This window comes from Taurulus bubalis, assembly GCF_910589615.1.
Source record: "Taurulus bubalis genome assembly, chromosome: 2".
Lineage (NCBI taxonomy): Eukaryota > Metazoa > Chordata > Actinopteri > Perciformes > Cottidae > Taurulus > Taurulus bubalis.
Genome location: NC_136590.1, coordinates 26,249,883 through 26,270,720, shown reverse-complemented (window position 1 = coordinate 26,270,720; position 20,838 = coordinate 26,249,883). Strand labels below are relative to the sequence as shown.

Here is a 20,838-nt window from a genome sequence, read left to right as displayed (position 1 = left end):
ATTGACTTAACATGTAAACTGGTCGCGCCGCAAATTCGCGTCGCGTCCGGTGTGAACAAGACATAAATCCGTGAGTGTTTAAGGGTGGAGATTGAGATTGGGCCCTCAGCAATCCATCCGATGGTTGAGACATTTCACCCTGAACCTGAAAAAGCAACCTCCCTAGAGGAAAGGTCATGAGGATTCATACTCTGGGGACCATGAATGTATTCACAAATTGCAATAGTCAGGTAGAAAAATAAGTCTCGCTGTCAAACCAAGGCAGTAATTTATCTCCCTGCTTGCTGTCTGGTGAACCTTGAACTCATTATCTTTATTTTCTGCTGCTGTTGTTTCAGATTATCCGCTGCACAAGTAAACGGCAAAACAATAGTTTGACTATTCGGCTGCGTTGACCTCGTCTGCTCTCTAAATCATTTGCGGCTTCGTTCCAACAACTCCAAGTTCCTTTGTGACTCGCGCGTTTGACCATCGAGGAAACGCGTCGAGGAGGGAGGGGAGGAAACTTGAGCAGCGGGTATGCGAGGTATGATTGTTTGATGTCAGCTGTGAACATGGATTTTTACTAAAACTCCATTCAAAACAATACATGTTCCTCAATATCTGACATGTAGTGAAAGATGTTGTGTAATTGTATATCTCAACAAGTTTGAGATTAATTACACTGAAAAAAGACAAAGCAAAAAATTGCAAGAAACAGCTGACACTGAAATTTTGACCACATTTGCTCTTTTGCTCTGGTGCTGCACCCTCAGGAAGGACTTTGAAGAATGTGGACGGCAGGCAGTGTATATTACTGCAGTAAAAATCTGTAATATTTTGTATGATATCTCAAGTTAACCAGCAGATCGCGGCCTATATCAAAGTACACACGTTTAAATACTTTTTGCTAGCGAGCTGCCACCGTGTTGGATGTAGCTTGATTGAGCATGATAATTGAGTTCATAATAATATAGTTAATAATATATATTTTAGAAATGAATTGTTAACTTTATGTTCGCAAACATTGTTAACTTACCCCATTTGTTAACTTACTAGCTAGCTAGCGTAACACAGGGCACATTTCACACAGTAATGAAAATGAATGGAATATATCTGCTTTTATGGTGAAAGGTTTGTTTCTATCAGCATATGAAAAATACAGATTTGACAGATAACCCCTGTATCTCCCTCCCCTTTTAATTCCTTTAAATTCCCGATAATTACCATGAAAAGTTTCCCCTTGAATATTTTACAACCCTAGTTATGACCCTTCAAACATTATAATGTAAGGTTAATATTATTATGGTTTGAATACCTTCTATATTGTCACATCCCTGCAGAGGAGCACGTAACCCTTTAAATGTCAACTGCCAAAACAATAATAAAACTCAACTTTAATGGGTTTCACCTAGACAGCATGCTGAGAAAAACACTGTGACTGAGCCAGATTGACGTCTCAGTGAAAAACAGCTTCCTGCTCCACCAGTTGTTGAACTCTGCCCCACAAAAAGTAAGGTCAGGCCCAGATTTGTATCTGTGTTTGCATTGACAAGCCCAGTCAGAAGAGAGAGAGACTTGTTTTCTGTGCTTGTAATCGGTTTGTCCGGGTGTTATCTTATGGATCAATCCATGCTGTTTGAGTACATATTGTGGACACATAGGTTGAGTACATAAACATGTCAAGTCTTACCATCCGGTCTTCCATGCAAAATAGATTTTAATCTTAATGATATAAGATTAAATAAAGGGTTTTTAGAATGTATTTTTAGCGACATTACTTCATTACAAACTGATGTTGTATCTTACTAAAATATTGTTGGACAGTAAAAAAAAACGATAACAATTGATACAGCAAAACTAGAGATTTTCTTTTTATTCCATGCATTCTTCTTCCTCATTTAACCCCGGCACCTACCATACCCACAATGCAACTCGACCGCTGACAGCTTGCTCAGAGATTTTGGTGTGTGACGTTAGTTGCGGCTAATCGAGGATCGAGCCTCTAGCCTGCAGCAGAGGTGAACTCACACTTTCCTTCTGACTCATCGCTAAAAGATATTTTTAATTTTCAAACTTATGGTTTGACGCTGACATTCATCAGACTTCACACAGCTCCCTCTGGAGACACTAAATACTTCATACTTTGTTTTTTACCCATGTACTCAGTAGTATCCCCCAGCACCCTGAAAAAACACTTTGATGTGTACAATCTGTGGAGTTCCCCTTCAAGTCTGAATAACCCAAATGGACACTTTCCATTGAAGAAACTGCAGCGACACGTTAATAACATTTAAAAGAGAATAACAAAACATAAAGACATGCATACATTCCTACCTGACAGTTCCATTTACACAACACATAAAAACAAAAATGTACACACAACAATCCACTGAACTTTTGGTCACTGTGAAACCAATATTACTGCAGAATTACGGTACATCAAAAGGAATAAAACTTCACATTCATTAAAAATGTGTGCGTCAGAAGCAAAACATTGCTGCACACAGCATTAAAAATCAGATTCTAGCTAAGTACAGGTAGATTTAACTCAAATACAGCACTCCACTTCTGCATTTATACATTCAAGGAAGAAATCCATTATCCCATTTTTTACCACACTTTTGTTGCCGTCCGCTTTTATCGGTAGGCCGCTCCAATCTTTCCACCGAGGCCAAGTGCAAAAGATATTTTGGGGATAACCCAGATCAGTTAGAGTTAGATGGCCAAGCCAGTTGGGCTTGGCCATCTAACTCATCTTTACGAGAGAAAAACAAGGGTCTTCCCGAATGAAATGTTCTTTCATGTCAGCTGATCAGTGGTGCGAGTTAAATGTTCGTTACCTCAGAATTTAGCACATCAATTTTTCTTCCAAAACGGCAAAAGCCACGTTTAAGCAATATAGCTTTTCTAATGCGATACTGCAAATATACGCATTCAGTATGTGAATGGAAACACGGCTACTTTAAACTAACTTGGGAGCAAACAGGATTGGGAGTCCATGTTTGTGTGAGGAAGGGAGGGAGGGAAGATAAAAGAAGCCAGATAAGCTAATGGTCAGCAATTTAGGCAAAACAGTGCTAAAGTGGAGCTTTAGCTTCTAATTGTGGGAGGTTTCTTCCTTTTGAACATTCACCTTGTATGACTCCTGATTGTCTACATAGTTCTGTTGGAAGTGTCATCTGATTAAGAAATTCAATGCCTATTTTGCTGATATGTGAGATTTGTAACTGTAGTTTGTGTAGTTTTTCTTGGGACGCGCAACCAAAGAGGAATTGCTTTCAAATGGAGGAGCTTGAAATACTTTCTTGTGGAATAGAGAAGAAACTTTCTCTCACAACCTGACAAGAATCTTGACAAGAAAAATAACGAAGGTTTTCAAAAATGTCACTGGGGGGGTTCCCTTTAAATCCCCTCATGAAATCCACTTGGCTATCAGAAAAGCCCACTTGTAGGAGTATGCGAGTATCTTCCAAAACACCGAGTCGGTTAATGACGAAGCTGGTGCAGTACTAGTCCCCAGGGCTCCAACTTGGCAGCCCTGGATATTACCTTCTCTGGTCACACACAAAAAGGTTTTCAGTAAACAATAAACCAGACAAAATCTGTAAATGGATCTACAAACGCAACATATTCCCGTTTATATACAGTGTAATCTACATGCTTAAATAAACCCGTCACAGTTTGACATTCAGACGAGTCCAAAACCTGAATCATTGGCAGGAGGTGAACTTCGTGGTTGTGAGTCAAACCCTCGCTCTTCTGTCCTCCTCGCTCTGCACCTCCTCTTCTCTGGTGACTAAGACGAGTCGGAGGAAAGCTGTACGTCTAAATTACTCTAAAACAAACTGCCATGGTTGGGCGAGGAGGAAGACAAGGAGGAGGCACGGTAAGGAGGCTTTGCACTCCATCTTGGCATCTTCTTCAGTGATTTCTCTACCACAGTTCCCGCAGCCTTCGGCATAATCCTCCTCCTCCTCCTCCTCCTCTGCCTCAAATACTCCAGAGCTTTAACATTGAGGAGTGAGAGGAGGAGGGAGATTGTAACTTTGTTTCCATCCCTCCATATCCTACTTTTCTGCTCTGGGAATGCGGGTTGGCGAGGAGAGCTGAGATCAGACGAGCTGGAGCAGGAGGTCCTGGAAGGTGTCCAGGCCTCGGCAGGAGTTCCTCAGTGTCTCATCAGAGCCCAGCTGAGCGGCCAAGAGGAACAACTTCCTGTCCTCGGTCACGGAGCCCAGAGACAAGGCTTCATGCAGCTCCGACACGCTCGCAGCGTTGGGCTTATCCTGTGACAAGGGGGAAAACAGTTAAACTCTGTTTGACAACAAATGGCTGTCTCCTTTTTTTACAAGGACAACAAAATATTTACAATATACTGTACATATACACATTTAAAGATGTAAACAATTTGTTGTGATTTGTGCTTGTATTCTATTTATTATAATGTTATCAGTTGTCGCTGTATGCATTTTAATTTACAGCTAATTTAATTTCCTTTATAAATGAAATTGACTTGGCTTGCCTTTTACTAAGAATTATTTATCAGCCAATAAACATTTCCGGTACAACGGATATGAGTTGAAATGTATAGACCCTAACCCTACAATAGACCTATAGACAGATGTTCATAGAAAGGCATAAAAATAATAATAATAAATAACATTTATCTATTGAAACTTGCACCGTCCCAACTGTAAGATTGGTGTGTTCCCAATTCACCACTTCTAATAAGAGCTTGTGCGGTTAGCTAGACACAACTACGTTCGCTTAGTCTGGTTGTGAGCATCAACACAAACAAACAACTGGCTATGCTGTAGTCAACAGAAGCTTTATATTTTGGCCAGTGTTCGGTAAAGTTACCTTTTTAAGAGTATCTTGTTACTTTACACCATTAACTACTGAGAAAAGTACTTTTGTGTTACCAAAATCAAAAATCCCTCTGCAGTTCTTTGCGCATGTTGATTATATTGTCCAGGGGGTGTGTAGCCTACGAAAACCACTGCTGTTTCGGAGCTGCAGCACTGGCTTCACTCTCATTGATGTTCTTGTAATGAATTGCTAATTTGAAAATGCAACAAAATAACTGATTTTTGGCCAATTACATTGCTTCTGCTTTGTCGTTAGTGTTTGCTAACATATGGCTAAATACCCAGCTCTTTGTCGTTTGCATAGTTTTTTTGCGTTTGCCGTTCAAGACTAATGTAAACTTATCTGGGAGACAAATGCAAACCAAAGCTATGTATTGTCCATATCTTGGAAAATAATCTTTTTTTTGTTTGTCCAAACTGATCAAACACGCAGCTTTCTTTTGTTGCTAGCAAAGTTAGCTACTTTCTGGTGATAAATGCAAAGAGTTAACTACTCGATCAACCAACAGAAACGGTACATTTTGCCACAGTTTGGTGAAAATATCGGTGTTAAGAGTACAACAACCAGGTTATAATTGAAATCAGTTGATCAGTTGCAACCATTGTGAATTCCAGCAGATACCAGTTGTCCTGGAGGAGGCAAGTTACGACTTTGAGAGCCTTTCAAGCCTACAAGGGGTGAGTGTTACATACTCGTATGTTTGCTTGATTGTAACTTGAGTTTACTTTTTCATTTTATCCCAAAGAAAAACAAATCTGTTGCAGTTGCAGTACAAACTGGACATAACCAAAAATAGTATTCCAGCTTAAAAAGCTGATTTGACTTCGCAAGCTTGAATAAAATCCCCATTTACTTACATACTTCAAAAAGCGCCATTAAAAATGACTAGATGCCATATTTTCAAATGTTGGTTGCCTTCGTTATGATTAAAGTGTGTTCTTGAAGACAGGGAATTTAACGCCACCCTCCTTCCTACACGAACCATTCCGCCCCGGCTGGAGTCTCGAGATGTCCGCCTCGTTTCTTTGCCACATCTTCTCCAACACACAGGTTCTGCTGGAAACATCCTTTGTGTTGTTTTAAATCGAGCGAGTGCGAGGCAGAGAACAAAGCAGTGTGGTGGGTGAGAGCCAGTATCGCTGTCAAAGAGAAATCCTTCTCCAGAGGACATTGTTTCTTTTATTTCACCTGTGTCGTGTGCACAGCATGTCAAAGGCAGTGGTCTTGTTCATACATATATATACAGTATATATACAGTATATATATATATATATATATATATATATATATATATATATATATATATATATATATATGTATATATATATATGTATATATATATATACATATATATACATATATATGTATATACAGTATATATATATATATATATATATATACATATATATATATATATATATATATATATATATATATATATATATATATGTAAATATCTCTTAACAATTAGTTTTTATCTCGGATAGATATTTTCGCTAATACTGCGAGTAGTGCTCCCTTGAGGGGATAAAAGCTGCAGCGCTCTGACAGTAGATGTGACAAATATTCCTGCTTCCCTCAGAGGGTCATGTATAATTCCACAATCGGGGAGAAGAAATGTGAGCTGAGGAGGAAATGTAGTAATGTTTATTTCATGAGCCTGACACGATCCGGATCATCACTGCTGGGTGAATGATGAGGGAACAACGTGTACCTGCTCGCTCCGACAAGCAGCACTTTTTTGGGGGCACTTTACTTTTTTGACCTCATATGACACTATTTCTTTGTAATCCTGTTTCATTTTGGGCTTGTAATGACGCCAACAGTGCAAACAAGTGCATTATTAGCAGTAACCGCCATGTGAGCTATATTAGTTAGCCTGTGGGGCTCAACAGACAGACTCGTGTGAACTACAACTATGCACGGCTGTACCGGTTATGCAAACAAGAGGGAGAGCAACTAAATGTGATTCTGACTTGAAGTTCATACATTATTTATATCTGCTAATAGTTTGTTTTACAGTTTTAGAAAATGAATACCACGTACAGATTCATTTAAAAAGCAAAAGCGCAACAAAAGCGAGGTTTGGAAATTCGTTAGCTGGGATGTAAGTTACGTTACCTGCTTGTTTCCCAGGACAACCACGGGCAGATGGGGCTGCACTCTGAGCAGGCGGTGCAGCTCGGCCTTCGCCAACGGGAGGCGGCTCTTGTCAGAGGAGTCCACCACGTACACCAGAACGTGAGTCTTTCTCAGGTAGTCCGACCAGTACCGCCGCAGGTCCTCCCCACCACCGACTGCAGCAGAGAAAAACACAAAGGTCTTGTCATAAAATGTTGACTTTCTGGTTTGAAAAGAAACTTTCCCCTGTAAAAGTCAGCTCAAGAAAAAAAACGCCTCACATCCCTGACTGATTGCCTTGCTCATGGGCATTTCAGTGCTGCAGATGTTTGAAGAAGTTTGAATAATTAAAGGGGCAGATCGATAGATAGAATTAGATAAGCCGCTGGAGGTCCTCATTTAATCGAATTGGCCACATATTCATTTCAGATGTGCACCGGACCAAATTAAATCACTAATCTAGGGATTCACTGAGGGATGAAATATGTGAAGACGGCACTTATTATTTATATCCAAGTTTCCATACTGGAGAAATTGACTGGATTAATTTTTTCCCGTCTTGTTGCTTCGGGACACGACATGTCACCGAGCCCCGTTAGGTAGAATTTAACAGTGCTGCTCTTTCTCCCCCCCACCTTTTCAATTTATTTAGTATACTTTGTTCTGTTTATTTACGTTAAAATTGTATTTTTCCCCACTTTATTTGTTTTGTAATTTCCTTCCTATGCACAACATATTATTATTATAACAATTATTCTCTTGTTTATATTTTTATTTTTTATTTGGGAAATTGTATCAGTATTGAGGTGTGTCTTGATTTGACAAAAAGCTGAGCAGCATCTTTGTCGTCATGTTTCAAACATGGATGGTGTCATGATCTTCGTTTAGGAGGATATTTATGAAGGCCAATGAGTATTTTCAGGTAATGTTGAAAGGTGATTACAAAAGGAGGGGTTTACCACGTTTATCATTTTGAACTGTTCTGCTGGGTTACGCAAAAAATACTGGGAAGAGGCTCTGAGATTCGTGGAAAGAGGCCAATCTTGGGTTGAGAGATCTGGTCAATGAATGCAAGACAGATAGTGTTCAGACTCATATGGCTTTTTCATAATTGCATAGAAATTGTTACTTTTAGGCAGGTGGCCAATCAGTTTTGAAATGCTATAAAACATTCTTGCATAGTCTCTGCTATTGTAATTACAACAGTTAGTATGATATTCATGATTTCGTACTCATTTCAATACCCGTTGAGTGTTCGGCAAAATAAGGTCCGGTCAAAGCCTTCAGTACCAACACTGTTTCCACCACACACAGCCACGGGACTTCACACACACGTGAGAACATGTAGTTCTCAGCTTCAGTGCTGGGGGAAACTTTCAAAGTAAGTGAAGGCTTTAATTTCCCACAATCCTGCTGTGCGAGGAGAACCGACCCGCTGCTATAATGAGCATCGGTCGCTCTGTGGCCGAACGAATCCCTGCTCACACACCGGCGGGTTTTCACCGCCTCTGAATTTCAGCGCTGCACAGCTCAGTGGGAATTCATTAGTGGCGGACTTAATGGAGAATGTTGCTAGGAAACTGGGAAGCGGCGTACCTTTTGCTGATGTGATGTGGCAGCAATAAATACCTGTTTACCTGATACGGTACAGAGGGTGGACCTGAGGCTCGGCGCGTGAGCAGCTTGCAATTTTACATGCAGAGGGAGCTCAGCGGGATGCTGCGGCACCCTATTATACACACACCCACATGAGCACGCACAGCCGACTGAGTCATACGGGTGTGAGTGATGCAAGTGTTTATACAAGTATCGAATAAAGCCGCAGTCGTAGTCTCGAGGGGCAAAAACGAACTCTGCAATGTTTTTAATGGAGATTCCAAACACTAGAGTTGGATTTTTAAGATTTGCAGCCAAAGTTCAACTATATTTGACTTTGACCCCAAAATATGCTGAATCCCAAGAAGACAAACATATGTTACGGTGTCGTGTCAAAGTCTGTTTCCCCATTGATTTGTGTCTTCCCCCAAATTCTTTTTGTAACCTTGAAGAAAATACAAAACAGTAACTTTTTGTCTGGCAGCAGTTTGCATCTTCAAATCTATCTAAAGACAAAAGGTGTATAAGAGAAGAGCGAGGCCTGTTGAAACTGATCTTCTCCTTACAACAACAACAAAAAAGAAAAGGAAATTATGAAAATGTAGTAATCTTAATCTCATAATATCTGTACATCATAGCATGGAATAATAGGGCCTGTTTAAAAGCATCCATGCTCTCAGCTTGTGAGTTTGAGTTGAGGGAGTTCCTCACGTCGAGATGAAAGCTAACTAGCACATAGTGTACTAACACTTGAGTGTCTTATCAAATAGGGAAGCTAAGAATATAGGCACCGCATTTTTCTTCCCTTCAGCACAAACCCAAATGTCAGCTGCTGAAGGCCTGAAACTACTTCCCAAACTGATCTGATGATCTGCGTCTTTCCCTTTCGAGTCAAATTGGATTCACCCAGCCCCTGTGCACTGTACTGCTCCCGATGCGTGCAAGTGTGCAATAAGATGTCAACGTGCCTCTGCGTCAACGTCAGCAAGACAAAGACTCCAACATTTAACCGCGCTGAGCCACTGAAGCACTCCGAGTGAGTGGGCGGTGACATGTGTTCCTTCTGACTTTCAGAGATGAGAAAGGAATTTTTTTGGCGCCCACCGACCCCTGTGTTCAGATCATGAATAAATCAGCCGCTGAGCGTGACACATTCCTCCGAATACATCCACAGAAACTCCCTCTGAGGCTGACCGTCTCGCACTCAGACGGTCTTGAATGAAGAGTGATGTGGTTTATATTATTTTTAGTGCAGCAGCGTGGCTCTCAGAGGAACGCTCATTAGCAGGATTTATGAGTTTGTATGTAGATACAATCTAACTGGGCTCATCGCCTCTCTTTTTCTTTTTTTTAAACCGGTGTGATTTTGATCTCCCCCGCATTTCATTAAATGCATATATACAGTACATATCCACCATGCATTAATAATTCATCATATTTGCACCCATTGCAATACTGTATTACTGTTTAAAAATCACAGACACAGTTTGACTAATAGACAGTGTATGTCATTGTTCCTTGTTGTATTATTTCCTATATGCATTTATCTTATTTCTTTACTCTTGTTACGCTTTGGTGTCATTGTTTTTAGCTGCATTTCAATTAACTGCATTTGTGTGTGTACAAAGAGAGCAAGGAAAAAACAGTAAAATGTCTGGTACGTTTATTCATACCAATCAAGCTGATTCTGATTTGAATTAAATGCAATAATATTTGTGGCAACAAGGCCCACAGTTCCAGTAGGATTTCTGTGACATATTTAACTTTCATGCTACTTCGAACAGAAACCATGGTAACTGAACAAATAAGGATGGTATAGTGAGTGTCAGAGAGAGCCTCTGTGTTGTCAATGATGGATGCAGCGAGCTTCCAGGGAGAAGATTGGTGGCAAACAACTGAACTCTGGATCAGCCGGATCAGTTAATTGTTCGTCACAGATTTCAGATTATATTTACCACTACTTAGTTACCCATCAACACTTAAAGCTGCTATAATCCACCTTTTGTTAATTACAATGTGAAAGGACAATGTGAAAGGGGCTGCTCGTGTTGATGAATTTACAGAGAATTATCACCCAAATCTGCAGCTCCACTCGGCTTTACGGAGCTTTATAGGGATTTTCAGATCATTGTATATCTGTCTAGGCCACAACTTTACGGTTCCGGTTCACCCTCAAAACTCTCATAGCATCGTTTTTGTCACAGTTCAGCTATCACTGTCACCTGCCCATCCTACTGCACTCACTCCCTTCTGTATTACCTCGTCAGCTCTATCACTCTCATCTGCCCACTCTGCTGCAATCACCTAATCAGCTCATTCAGTGCACCTGGTAGTCACTCACCCCATCAGCTTATTGTGTTCACCTGGTAGTCACACCCATCTCGTCAGCTCTATCACTCTCACCTGTCCACTCTGCTGCACGTACTCCCTCTAATATATAAGGCCCAGCTTCACTCACTCCCAGATTGTTCGCCGCATTTATGCCAGCAATTACCCTCCGACTACTCTCTCGTTGCCGACCCTGTCCGTTTAGACTTCCCGTTCTTGTCTCTTCCCCGGAATACCGCCATATCCTTCTGGCCCCGACCACGAGAACTGCCTCAGCTCCCTTTGGTTCTTGTCGGCTTTTTCCACGTAAGCAGATCCTGGACTGTCTGTGTTTTGTAAAATCTGCCTGGAATAAAGCTTGTCGAAACGATTCTTGGATCCTGTCGTACTGCATCTGGGTCCTTAACACCCCCAGTTACGTTTTTAGGAGAAAAATCCACTATGCACTACCTGCTCAGCAGCAAACAGCAGAAAGACACAGTCGGAGACTAGCTGGTGAACAAATTGGAGCATTTAGCAGCTAAAGAGACATATTACCCTCAGGGGTTGGTGGAGACCAAACACGGAGCTAAGAGAGAGAGAATATTGGACTAACATTTCTCAGGTGGACAAAAACACAACAAGGCTCCAAATAAATCATGCTGCTCTGTCGCTGCTGGATGTGTGAAATGTAAAAAAAAAAAAATCTGTTATTGCAGGTTAAGTTCATGACAGAATGGAGTGCTTCAGGCAGAAGTCCTAAACTGGAAATGAGTCGGCATTTTTGCACTTCAAGTTTCCTGTATCCAATTTCTTTTTTTAAATGGGTTTTGTTTGATGCCTGCAATATGGTGTGTGGTTAACTCATGGTTGAGAGATTTTCATATTTTTCTTCTCTGATATGAAATACTTCAGTAAATACCCCTCTATTGAATTTTTACGCTTTTGGGAGCCGGCAGTGTTTTATTTCGAGGGATAAAAAAAAAGTCTTACTCTCCAGGAAGTCCAGCTGACAGGCGGGGGCGTCGAGGCTTATGAAGTTGAAGCCGCGGGTGGGCCGGCAGCGGCCCCTCTTAGCCGCCGACTCCCCGGGTGTCAAACTCTGCAGCATGCTGCTCTTACCGGCCCCGTCCAGACCGAGGACCAGGACCTGGCGCTTGCCGCGCTCCTCCTCCTCCTGCGGGCAGAGCACAGACATGTTCAGTGATGTAGAGTAGATGCAAGAAAAATTAAACATACATCATTTATTAAACTCTGAATGCGGGGTTATTTGCTCAGTTAAGAGGAGTTGAGGATATGGAAGAATGGCTGGCTTGCCTTAGGGTTACAAATATGATTAATAGTGTAAACGCTTTGGCGCACATCAAACCACAGCTGAGTCTTAACACAGCGCTATTTACACACCACAGAACAGGAAATCAACAGTTGGCTTTGTCTAATGTAATACACTCACTGATTCATGGGCCAGCTCCATGATTATCCAACATTATATAGATTATAAAACAAACCGTATAGATTATCTGATGATGACATTATTCATTATTTGTAGCCCTGATTGAATAAAACAACTTCTTTTTCCAATCAACATTCATGACATGTGTTCAGTCCACTCTTTGGAGGTTCTGAGCGGTGGATACTTGGCCCAGGTGGTCTCATTGGGCTTTATACCATCTTGATCCTCCACAGCCTGAACATGTTCTTCAAGGTTGATGGTGCGTTCTTTCATTTCTGTGGCCTTTTTATTTTAGACAGAGAATGCCAGTTTTTGCATCGAGCAACTTAAAGATTGTGAATTTTTACAGGACCTGAAATCTTTGGAGCTTGGACTGGTCGATGACCTTGCTCATGTCACTGACCAGGTCCCTCAGGTGATTGAAGTTGATATATTCGCCGTTCATCATCATCGCAACGCAGCTGAGGTGTGTCAGTACTGTCAGACAGGTGTTTGTGGTCTTGGTCATTGGTAGCAGGCGTTGCATTAGCATCTCTCTCCAGGGCATGCCGTGGTCCCTGTATTTCGCATATTTCAACATCTTTCTGACCTGAATAATAAATCAAATCTTTTTTTCATTCATTCTTTCTGTGCGGTTAAGGGCCGCTGATATAGATGGCCAGCTGGAGAAAAAAAAGATTCAGGATGAAGGAGAGGTCCTGCCACAAAAGATGATATCGGCTGATATCGTCTGAGTTCTGCTTCATGATGGTGGGCCTGGTTCTGTCTTTTGGACGTACGTAAGCAAATTCAAGAACTTGGAACTCAGGATGACCAACATCTCATTTGCCATAATCAAGTACAGACTGGTTCATCATTATGTATCAAACTGAATGCACTAAACAGTTGGGAATTCAACCATCGGAGTGCAAAAGACACTTAACAATGTTCAGGACTACGAATCGGTGTCCGCAAAAACCTCTCGAGGTAAAAGTTGTGATATGAAGAGCAGCATCCTGGGAAACACTTCTTTGTTTCTGCATCTGTGGGTCCCATGAGAGCGACCGCGCAGAGAGCTGTTCTTTGAGACTACTGTTTTCTGTACAAAAACGAGTGGCTGACAAAACCTCCACGCTGGCTTTGCACCTGAGACTTCACGATCCCTCCGAGATCCTGCACACGTCAGTCATCCCCCTTCTAGAAGTCACGCAAGGTTAGTCGTTATTCATACTATGTGTTGATGTACGGCTGGGGAGGATTATTAGCAATTCAGATCAGGCCCTTTTGGAGCTGGGATGCATTTTTTGTATAGCTTTCTTGTATATAGACATCACACTTTGCTTTACACTGTTGATTGATGATCGAGCCTTAAAGAGTAGTTGAGACAATTTTAAAATCCTTAGATACAGCTCTGTGTGATGTCTTGACACATGCATCGACAGAACAACAACGCTGTAGTTATATCAGACGAAAGAATTGGGGACGTTTCGGCACCGGATTTAATTTCATCGGACATGTTTGTGGCTGGCGTTGCTGGGTAAACACATCAGATAAGCGTGGCCGCTTTGACGGATCTGGGGCTTGCCTCCATGTTTTCCGCTGGGAGACCAAACCTGAAACCCTGACAGCGTTGAGCTGCTCTGCAGCTGCTAAAGCTTCTCCTTTTTTTGCAGCAGCAGCACTATCAGCGTGGACTTTGTGCAACGTGTTGAATTTGTGCACATTTGCTCTACGTCGCGCCATTCTTATGATTGTATCACAATCCAAAACTTTCGACCAGACAAAACTATAATATTTGTATGAATCTTGGACTGCTGTTTGGATAGTAAATGGATCTCCGACATTTCAATTCAAGGTAGTGCGCTGGTTATTTATCTCCTGCTTCCTGCGGTTCAGACGTTTCTCACAAAAAAAAGCAGTGGTACTTTGATATTGATTTATATTGTTTTTTCCCGCTCCATGTGGGAGAAAACAAATAAAGTCCCAGCTCAGCTGCAGATCGACGCCGCCGAATCTGACAGGGATTTAATGTCTTGCTCAAAGACACTCCAGCGACGCAGATGCTTTGTGACACATTGGCTTCATCACAAGTAAAGCACTGGAGCCCGCTTGCCTGCAGCACTGACTGGAAAATGTAGCGCTGCGTTTTGCTGAGGAGAGAAGTGATGGAAACTGATCCTTGTTCAACGGTGCCATGTTCTCTTACTCGTCTGTTTTCTTTTTCCTTGCACCCTGAACGCCTCTCAACAACCACTCGGTTAAAAAAAAGCTTCAACTTGTTGCATTCAGTGGTCGGCTTTTAAGCAGCAAGGGCAACAGTGCTGGCAAAGCACAGAGCCTTTTTAATTTGCATCCAAGTGCTGTGATCCAAAGTACAATAAATCTGCTTATTTTCTTACTCCTGGAGAGTGAGATGAGACCTTGATCTTGCATCTTAGCTCAGCATAAAGACTGGATGCAGGTGAACACAGCTAGCCTGATGAAAGGTTGAGTGTATTTGGCGGTGTCTATTAATGAGAAGGCAGATTGCAACCAACTGAAACATCTACCGCATGCCAACACGTGTAGGAGAACTAAGGTGGCACTCTCTAGTTTGGTTTGTCCATTCTGGGCTACTGTAGAAACAAGGGCTGGTTCTTATTTTCAGGTGATTCTACACTAACAAAACACTGGCCCCTTTTAAAAAATAAACGAAAACGAGGTACAACGTGTTAATTAGTGTTAGCTGGACACAGCCATCAGTGGTTTTATGTATTTGTAGCTCTCGAGGTTGCTTTTGAAAGTTACAGCGACGTCATTGGGTTTTCTCGGCTTGGTTTAAAAGGCAATCAGGCAGCAAGGATCTGACGAGAGGGCTCTGTCCGGTTGCATTCTGGGAAGGGTAGTTGCTGTGTTTTTGGAGCTTGAACTGTTGCTGCTTTGATTTGATCCATTTCACCCCTTTTTTAATTGAAGCCAAATTGCAATCTACATTTGCTCGAGAATCTGCAGCAATAACAAAAGCAGCGCCTGGAAATCCAAATGGAATCTGACACCGAAGGCACATGTCCTGACAGTGAGCCTCTGGGCCTGCGGCTGCTCTCGGCGTTCGCCCAGCAGCTCAGTCTGTTCCTGCTCTTTTGGGAGCTTAGTTTTTTTCGCCGCCTGCGTAAATGAGCCTGTGCCCTGCCCTCCCACCTGCTGAAAACTCCCCAAGGTCAAAAAAAGAAGGAAAAAAAGAAAAAAACTGCCGCCGCCTGTCAACTCCCTTGCTCTCCGAAGCCGAAGAACGTGATTACAATGCTTCTTGGTACAATGTGGCTCCTGGGATGAAAACATTTACTATTGTTATCATTATTGCCTTCACATAATCAAAGCGGTCATCTTCTGCAACATCAGAATACCATCGGCACGTCAGTTGTTCATGAGCAGCATCATCTTCCTCTTCTTCACCGTTCACATTGTACTGTTGTTCAAATACCATCTTCATCATCCCCACTCTCACTGCCACCAAGCATCCTTCCATCATATAGTCATCAGAATTATGCAGTGTTGTCTTCATTCATTCAGTCAGTCAGATGTAATATCAGTCCCTTCACCACCTTCACGTCCAAGTTAAATAGTTGAATAAACACTATAATAACATAAAGCATGAACAACATGACAGGAAACGGTCCGTGTCACCTCTTTGATCGTGCAGTATTCCGCCTGTGGAGACCATATCCGCCTCTTGTAGAAGAAGTTCAAGGCGATGAAGAGAGCGGAGCCCAGGGCAGCCACGGCGGCGGTCAGGGCGATGGAGATGTGCCGGAGGAGAACCATATGTGGAGCGCACCGATCGGCGGCTGGAGCCGGAGGAACCTGGAGGCGGAGTGGGGGTGGGGGGATCTCTGCTTTCTGAACACCGACCGTGTTGAGAACCGAGCTGCCGCTTCCTCCTTCCTCTGGATTCTGCTGCCGCTGGTCGCGCCACATGTGACCGAGCTCTCTCCGCTTGTTTTTGTTTCGAGACGCGCAATAGGATAGAGAGAGAATGGTGGTGGTGGGGGGGGGGATGCCGCGTTCAAGGGTAGCTTGTGAACTTCGCTTGTCCTCTTGACTCGCTTTCATGAGACAATGGCGCAATTAGACACAGGCGAGTCAAAGGTTTGGAAGTGCTCGTTCGACTCGCTGCTTTGTTATTTGCCACCATGTTGCACCTGTAAGCAGAATTTTTGAAATACTGGTCTTTGAGTGTATGGACTGTAGCTGCCTACCAAACCCTGCAAAATTATTTTTTATACATTTTATTTATTTAATTGTTCAATATTTTCAATATGTAGCCTTGTTATTACAGGTGTGTAATTCTGTTAGAAAATATTCTGTTTTTTTACGTTAAAAAATATTTTTTTAAATATATTTTACAATATTTAGTTTCAAATAATGTCATTGTCAGCTTTGGAAAATGCTCACTGTGTGAACTTTCTGTTATTATAGAGTGAGAACTCGGTTGTGACAGCACTGATGGAGGTGTTGCCAGAAATGAAAAAGACTTAAAAGGTGAGAGAGCAGTGCAGCAGCCGCTTTCTTTCCTACATGTTTTGATATTGTTTTTTAAAATAGTTTGCCTTATAAAGTCTGCCACTCAAAAACGTGTTTGCTTCTAGTCACTTCACTTGAATGTTTCCCTGCACATAGTTATAATGATTTCACCAGCTTCTCCCTGTTCACCTTAAATCTCAGGTAAACACCTGGTTGTCCCAGCAGATTTAGGGTGTCACAACTACCTCGAGCCAATCATGGTCCAGTATGCAACTTATATAAGTGTGACGTGAGACTTAACACATACACTATTTTAATAAACTTTTATTGGAAGTAGCTGAACTTTTGGAGTGAACAATATTTGAAATATCCATACACACACTGAACTTTGTTATATTGATTTGTTATTCAGAGTTGTTAAGCAGAGTTTATATGTCTTATAAGAAGTTTATTTTGTTCAAATGACATTAATAAAAAAAGTATTTTTCCTCCAACCACTAAAATTATAATTTGTTTCGCTATTGCATTAAAAATGTGCAAATCAAGGAAAACAACATTTAAATAGTATGCCAGAAGGCCATCACAAAAAGCCTCAGTCTCTTTCCATCCATGAGAAGAAACAGAGGTGAAGTGCTCCATCTCGAGTCAAGTTCATATAAATATATATATATATATATATATATATATATATATATATATATATATGTATATATATATATATACATACACATGTTTTTCACCATCTCTGACTCAGCATTTTCTTTTTTCAAGATCATTGCTGTCAATATTATTTATGTGCATCCCATGTGTCTTTTACTAGAATGGAAGAAAGAGCCCCAAAGTACATTTAAAATTCAAGTATATCTTTAAAATTCAGTATTACATACACTGGATAATTTGACCCAGCCCAAGCTCTCTAAGAAGACAAGGAAAAATTCCCCAAAATCCTGATGGCAGACGGAAAATGTGAAGAAACCTCGAAAGGCAATTCAAAGCGAGATCCCCTCTCCACGGACGGCTCAGTGTGGGACGGCAGGAGTTAATTACGTTCTCCTTCCTGTCCAAGAGGCAGCCGCATGAGTATTTCAATGATACTTATGCATGGGATTGGATGATATTAATATAATAATTCCAATTACTAACAGGATGTTCTTGTGTAGCAAAGCCTTGTGCTGCAGAATGTATGGCGGTGCATTGAATCCTCAAAGATGTCCAGCAGGAGTTTGTCACGTTCTCCTACCTGTCCAAGAGGGAGAAGCATTCTAACTTGGATGAGAAGTTTGGTGTGTGTGTGTGTGTGTGTGTGTGTGTGTGTGTGTGTGTGTGTGTGTGTGTGTGTGTGTGGGGGGGGCGTTATATCATCCATGGGTGTTGCTTGAGCTGCTCCAGGGTCGGACGCTTATTGGGGTCTTCAGTGAAACAGTTTTGCAAAAAATCCTGGCAATCTGAAGAGAAAGAAGGTGGCATCAGAATGTAAACTAATATCAAGTCATCAGATTTGTGTCTACCGACATGTTTCTGTAAGTTTTTCTTACCTTTGGACAGAGTCTTGTTGACCCTCCGACCGCTTTTGATGAACTTGTTGTGCTTAAAGTTACATCTGTGCAGTGTTTCAAAGAGGACCACTCCCATCTGATACACTGTGGTGGGTCCGGCTTTGTATCTACGCCAACTGTACACCTCTGGGGGGGCGTGAGCCAAAGTACCTATAATTTACAGACGTAATGAAAAGACAGTGACGAGGAGGAGCTTTTTTTCAATGTAAAAGTCACGATGGGTAAGTTTGCGAAGAGCTGGAGTAAAGCTGGACATCTTACCACAGAAGACGCGGTATGAGCTTCCTTTCTTGACGAAGCAGCTCAGACCAAAGTCGATGAGCCGAACTCGCAGGTTCAACTCTCTGGTCTCAATTAAGATGTTCTGCAACTTAATGTCCCGGTGGAAGACACCTTTGTCCTGAAGCTCAATCACTGCATCGACCAGCTGTTTCAGTATAATCTGCCAGACAAAAAGAGAGAGATGAGCGATCGGAGAGACTCATGATCAACAGAAACAATGGCCAAAAACTAAGAAAAGAAACCTTAAATTGCAAAACAAAAATCCTTGACGTAGCCTCCCAGCTTTTGTAAAAAGTTCAAAACGCATAAGGATCCTCCAGGAGCTTACCTTGGCCTCCATCTCTTGTAAGATGCCTCTTTTGCGTTTGACGTAGGTGTACAGGTCCTCGGCAGGGAACGGCCCCTCCAGCACCAGGACCAGCTCCTGGTCCAGATCGTACCAGTCGATCAAGGACACTGGTGCTGATCCACCTGTTTTGTCCGCCAGCTTCAACATGATGGCGACCTCCGAGGGGAGCCACTTCCCATCATAGACCTAAAACATCACAAAAGAGTTGATGATGAGAGACCATGACTCATCCATAATACATTCAGAAAGAGAGTACAGAGTTGAATACAGCAGATCTTAACAGCAGCAGGTGTTGCTCACTCACCACGTGTTTGGAGTAACCAATGATTTTGCAAATGCGTTTGATGGCAACCTACGAGATACAAACAAGACTTTTGTTAGCAGTCCCTGACCATAGTGTGTGTGTGTGTGTGTGTGTGTGTGTGTGTGTGTGTGTGTGTGTGTGTGTGTGTGTGTGTGTGTGTGTGTGTGTGTGTCTGTGTGTGTGTGTGTGTGTGTGTGTGTGTATTTGCAAGAATGTGTTTACACTTACAGGTAGATCATCTGCTTTGCGGTAGCCAGCAAACACAGCTCCAAATCCTCCGATACCAATCATTTTCCGCTGTAGAAATTTTTCCCTAAATTCAGCTGAGCAGACAAAAACATTATTTGTTTTAACCCATAAGAACCCGGGCCCATTTCTCCTTCAAGGAAAATTATGGGGGGCATAATACAGACTAAATAGACCACGTAGAACACATTTCTGACACTGTTTTCAAACTAGTGTCACATTTTTTGAATGTTACATATGTCACATTGGGCGTTAATGGTAAAAAAAACTTTTTTTTTATAAATAATTACAACATGATTTTTTGGTTTTTATTTTTTATATGCTTTGATTGAACAATATAAAATATGTTAGCTAAATATTATTGAATCAGCCAAATTAACTGAGCAGATCATAATTATTTTTCGTATTGTGCGTATATGTCACATTGTGTCACAACGATTTTCATCTGATTTGTTTTATATCAGTTTCTTCAAGAAATGTGTTCACAGCAGGTTCAATACATTAAAGGACATGTTAATTAAGCATTATACTTCTTAAAATGGGTAAATATTACCTTTAACAATGAAAAACAAGCTTTTTAAATTTAGCATTTTCTTCAGTTCTGTCACAACCTGGATCAGCCATCTTGGAAAGGTTGTTATGAGAACACAAAATCACATGACCCTGTCACATGACCCACCAAGATGTTCAGTAGGTGTCACTTAGGGACTTTATGAGTTAAAATCAAGGATGAAGCTGTATATGGAACTTTCCAGAACACTTAAAGGACGTGTGACACCTGTGTCACCGTGGGTTATGAGCAACAACTGTTATATTACATTACCTACGTTCTACTATGAAAACCAATGTTATACTTAATATAAATCCTAATTTTACACTGACATGAGTTAAAAAATAGTATGCCTTCCCAAACCTCAATAAAAAAATGTCTCATCTATATCATGCATGTAGTTTTATTTGTCCTGTTTTTTGACATATCTGTGTTCAGCCCAATACAATCGAGGTGAATTGAAATTAGCTTGTGCTGATCCCAGCATTGAAACATTTAACAGCAAAAAAAAAATCCCCAAAAAAGGATACTCTGGATAATCTACAAGCCTCACTGTAATCAGTATCTTTTGGACCAACCTCATACCAAATAGATAGTCCCAAAGAAAACACAGTTTTTTCATTTTAAAATGTTATTTTGGTGATGCTGCGATCACCAACAATGAAATTCCTCTCAGGGGGGAAATAAAAAAATCTCTCACACAGATCTTTAAAAAAACGGAGGGGACAATTCTCCAAACTATCT

General features: G+C 41.4%; 2 protein-coding genes across 2 annotated transcripts; both read right to left on the bottom strand.

Annotated features, from left to right (window-relative positions):
- Window positions 1-4,094: 4,094 nt before the first annotated feature.
- Window positions 4,095-16,108, bottom strand: arl10 (ADP-ribosylation factor-like 10; the record flags this gene model as incomplete). The annotated part of the gene is made up of 4 exons (XM_079237486.1): window positions 4,095-4,268; window positions 6,973-7,148; window positions 11,869-12,052; window positions 15,971-16,108. The coding sequence occupies 4 exons, from the start codon at window positions 16,106-16,108 to the stop codon at window positions 4,095-4,097; spliced, it is 672 nt and encodes a 223-aa protein (XP_079093612.1).
- A 2,052-nt stretch (window positions 16,109-18,160) lies between these two features.
- On the bottom strand, window positions 18,161-19,589 carry LOC306753894 (serine/threonine-protein kinase pim-1-like; the record flags this gene model as incomplete). The annotated part of the gene is made up of 6 exons (XM_079237808.1): window positions 18,161-18,252; window positions 18,343-18,513; window positions 18,625-18,805; window positions 18,974-19,180; window positions 19,299-19,346; window positions 19,527-19,589. The coding sequence occupies 6 exons, from the start codon at window positions 19,587-19,589 to the stop codon at window positions 18,161-18,163; spliced, it is 762 nt and encodes a 253-aa protein (XP_079093934.1).
- Between the last annotated feature and the right edge of the window lie 1,249 nt (window positions 19,590-20,838).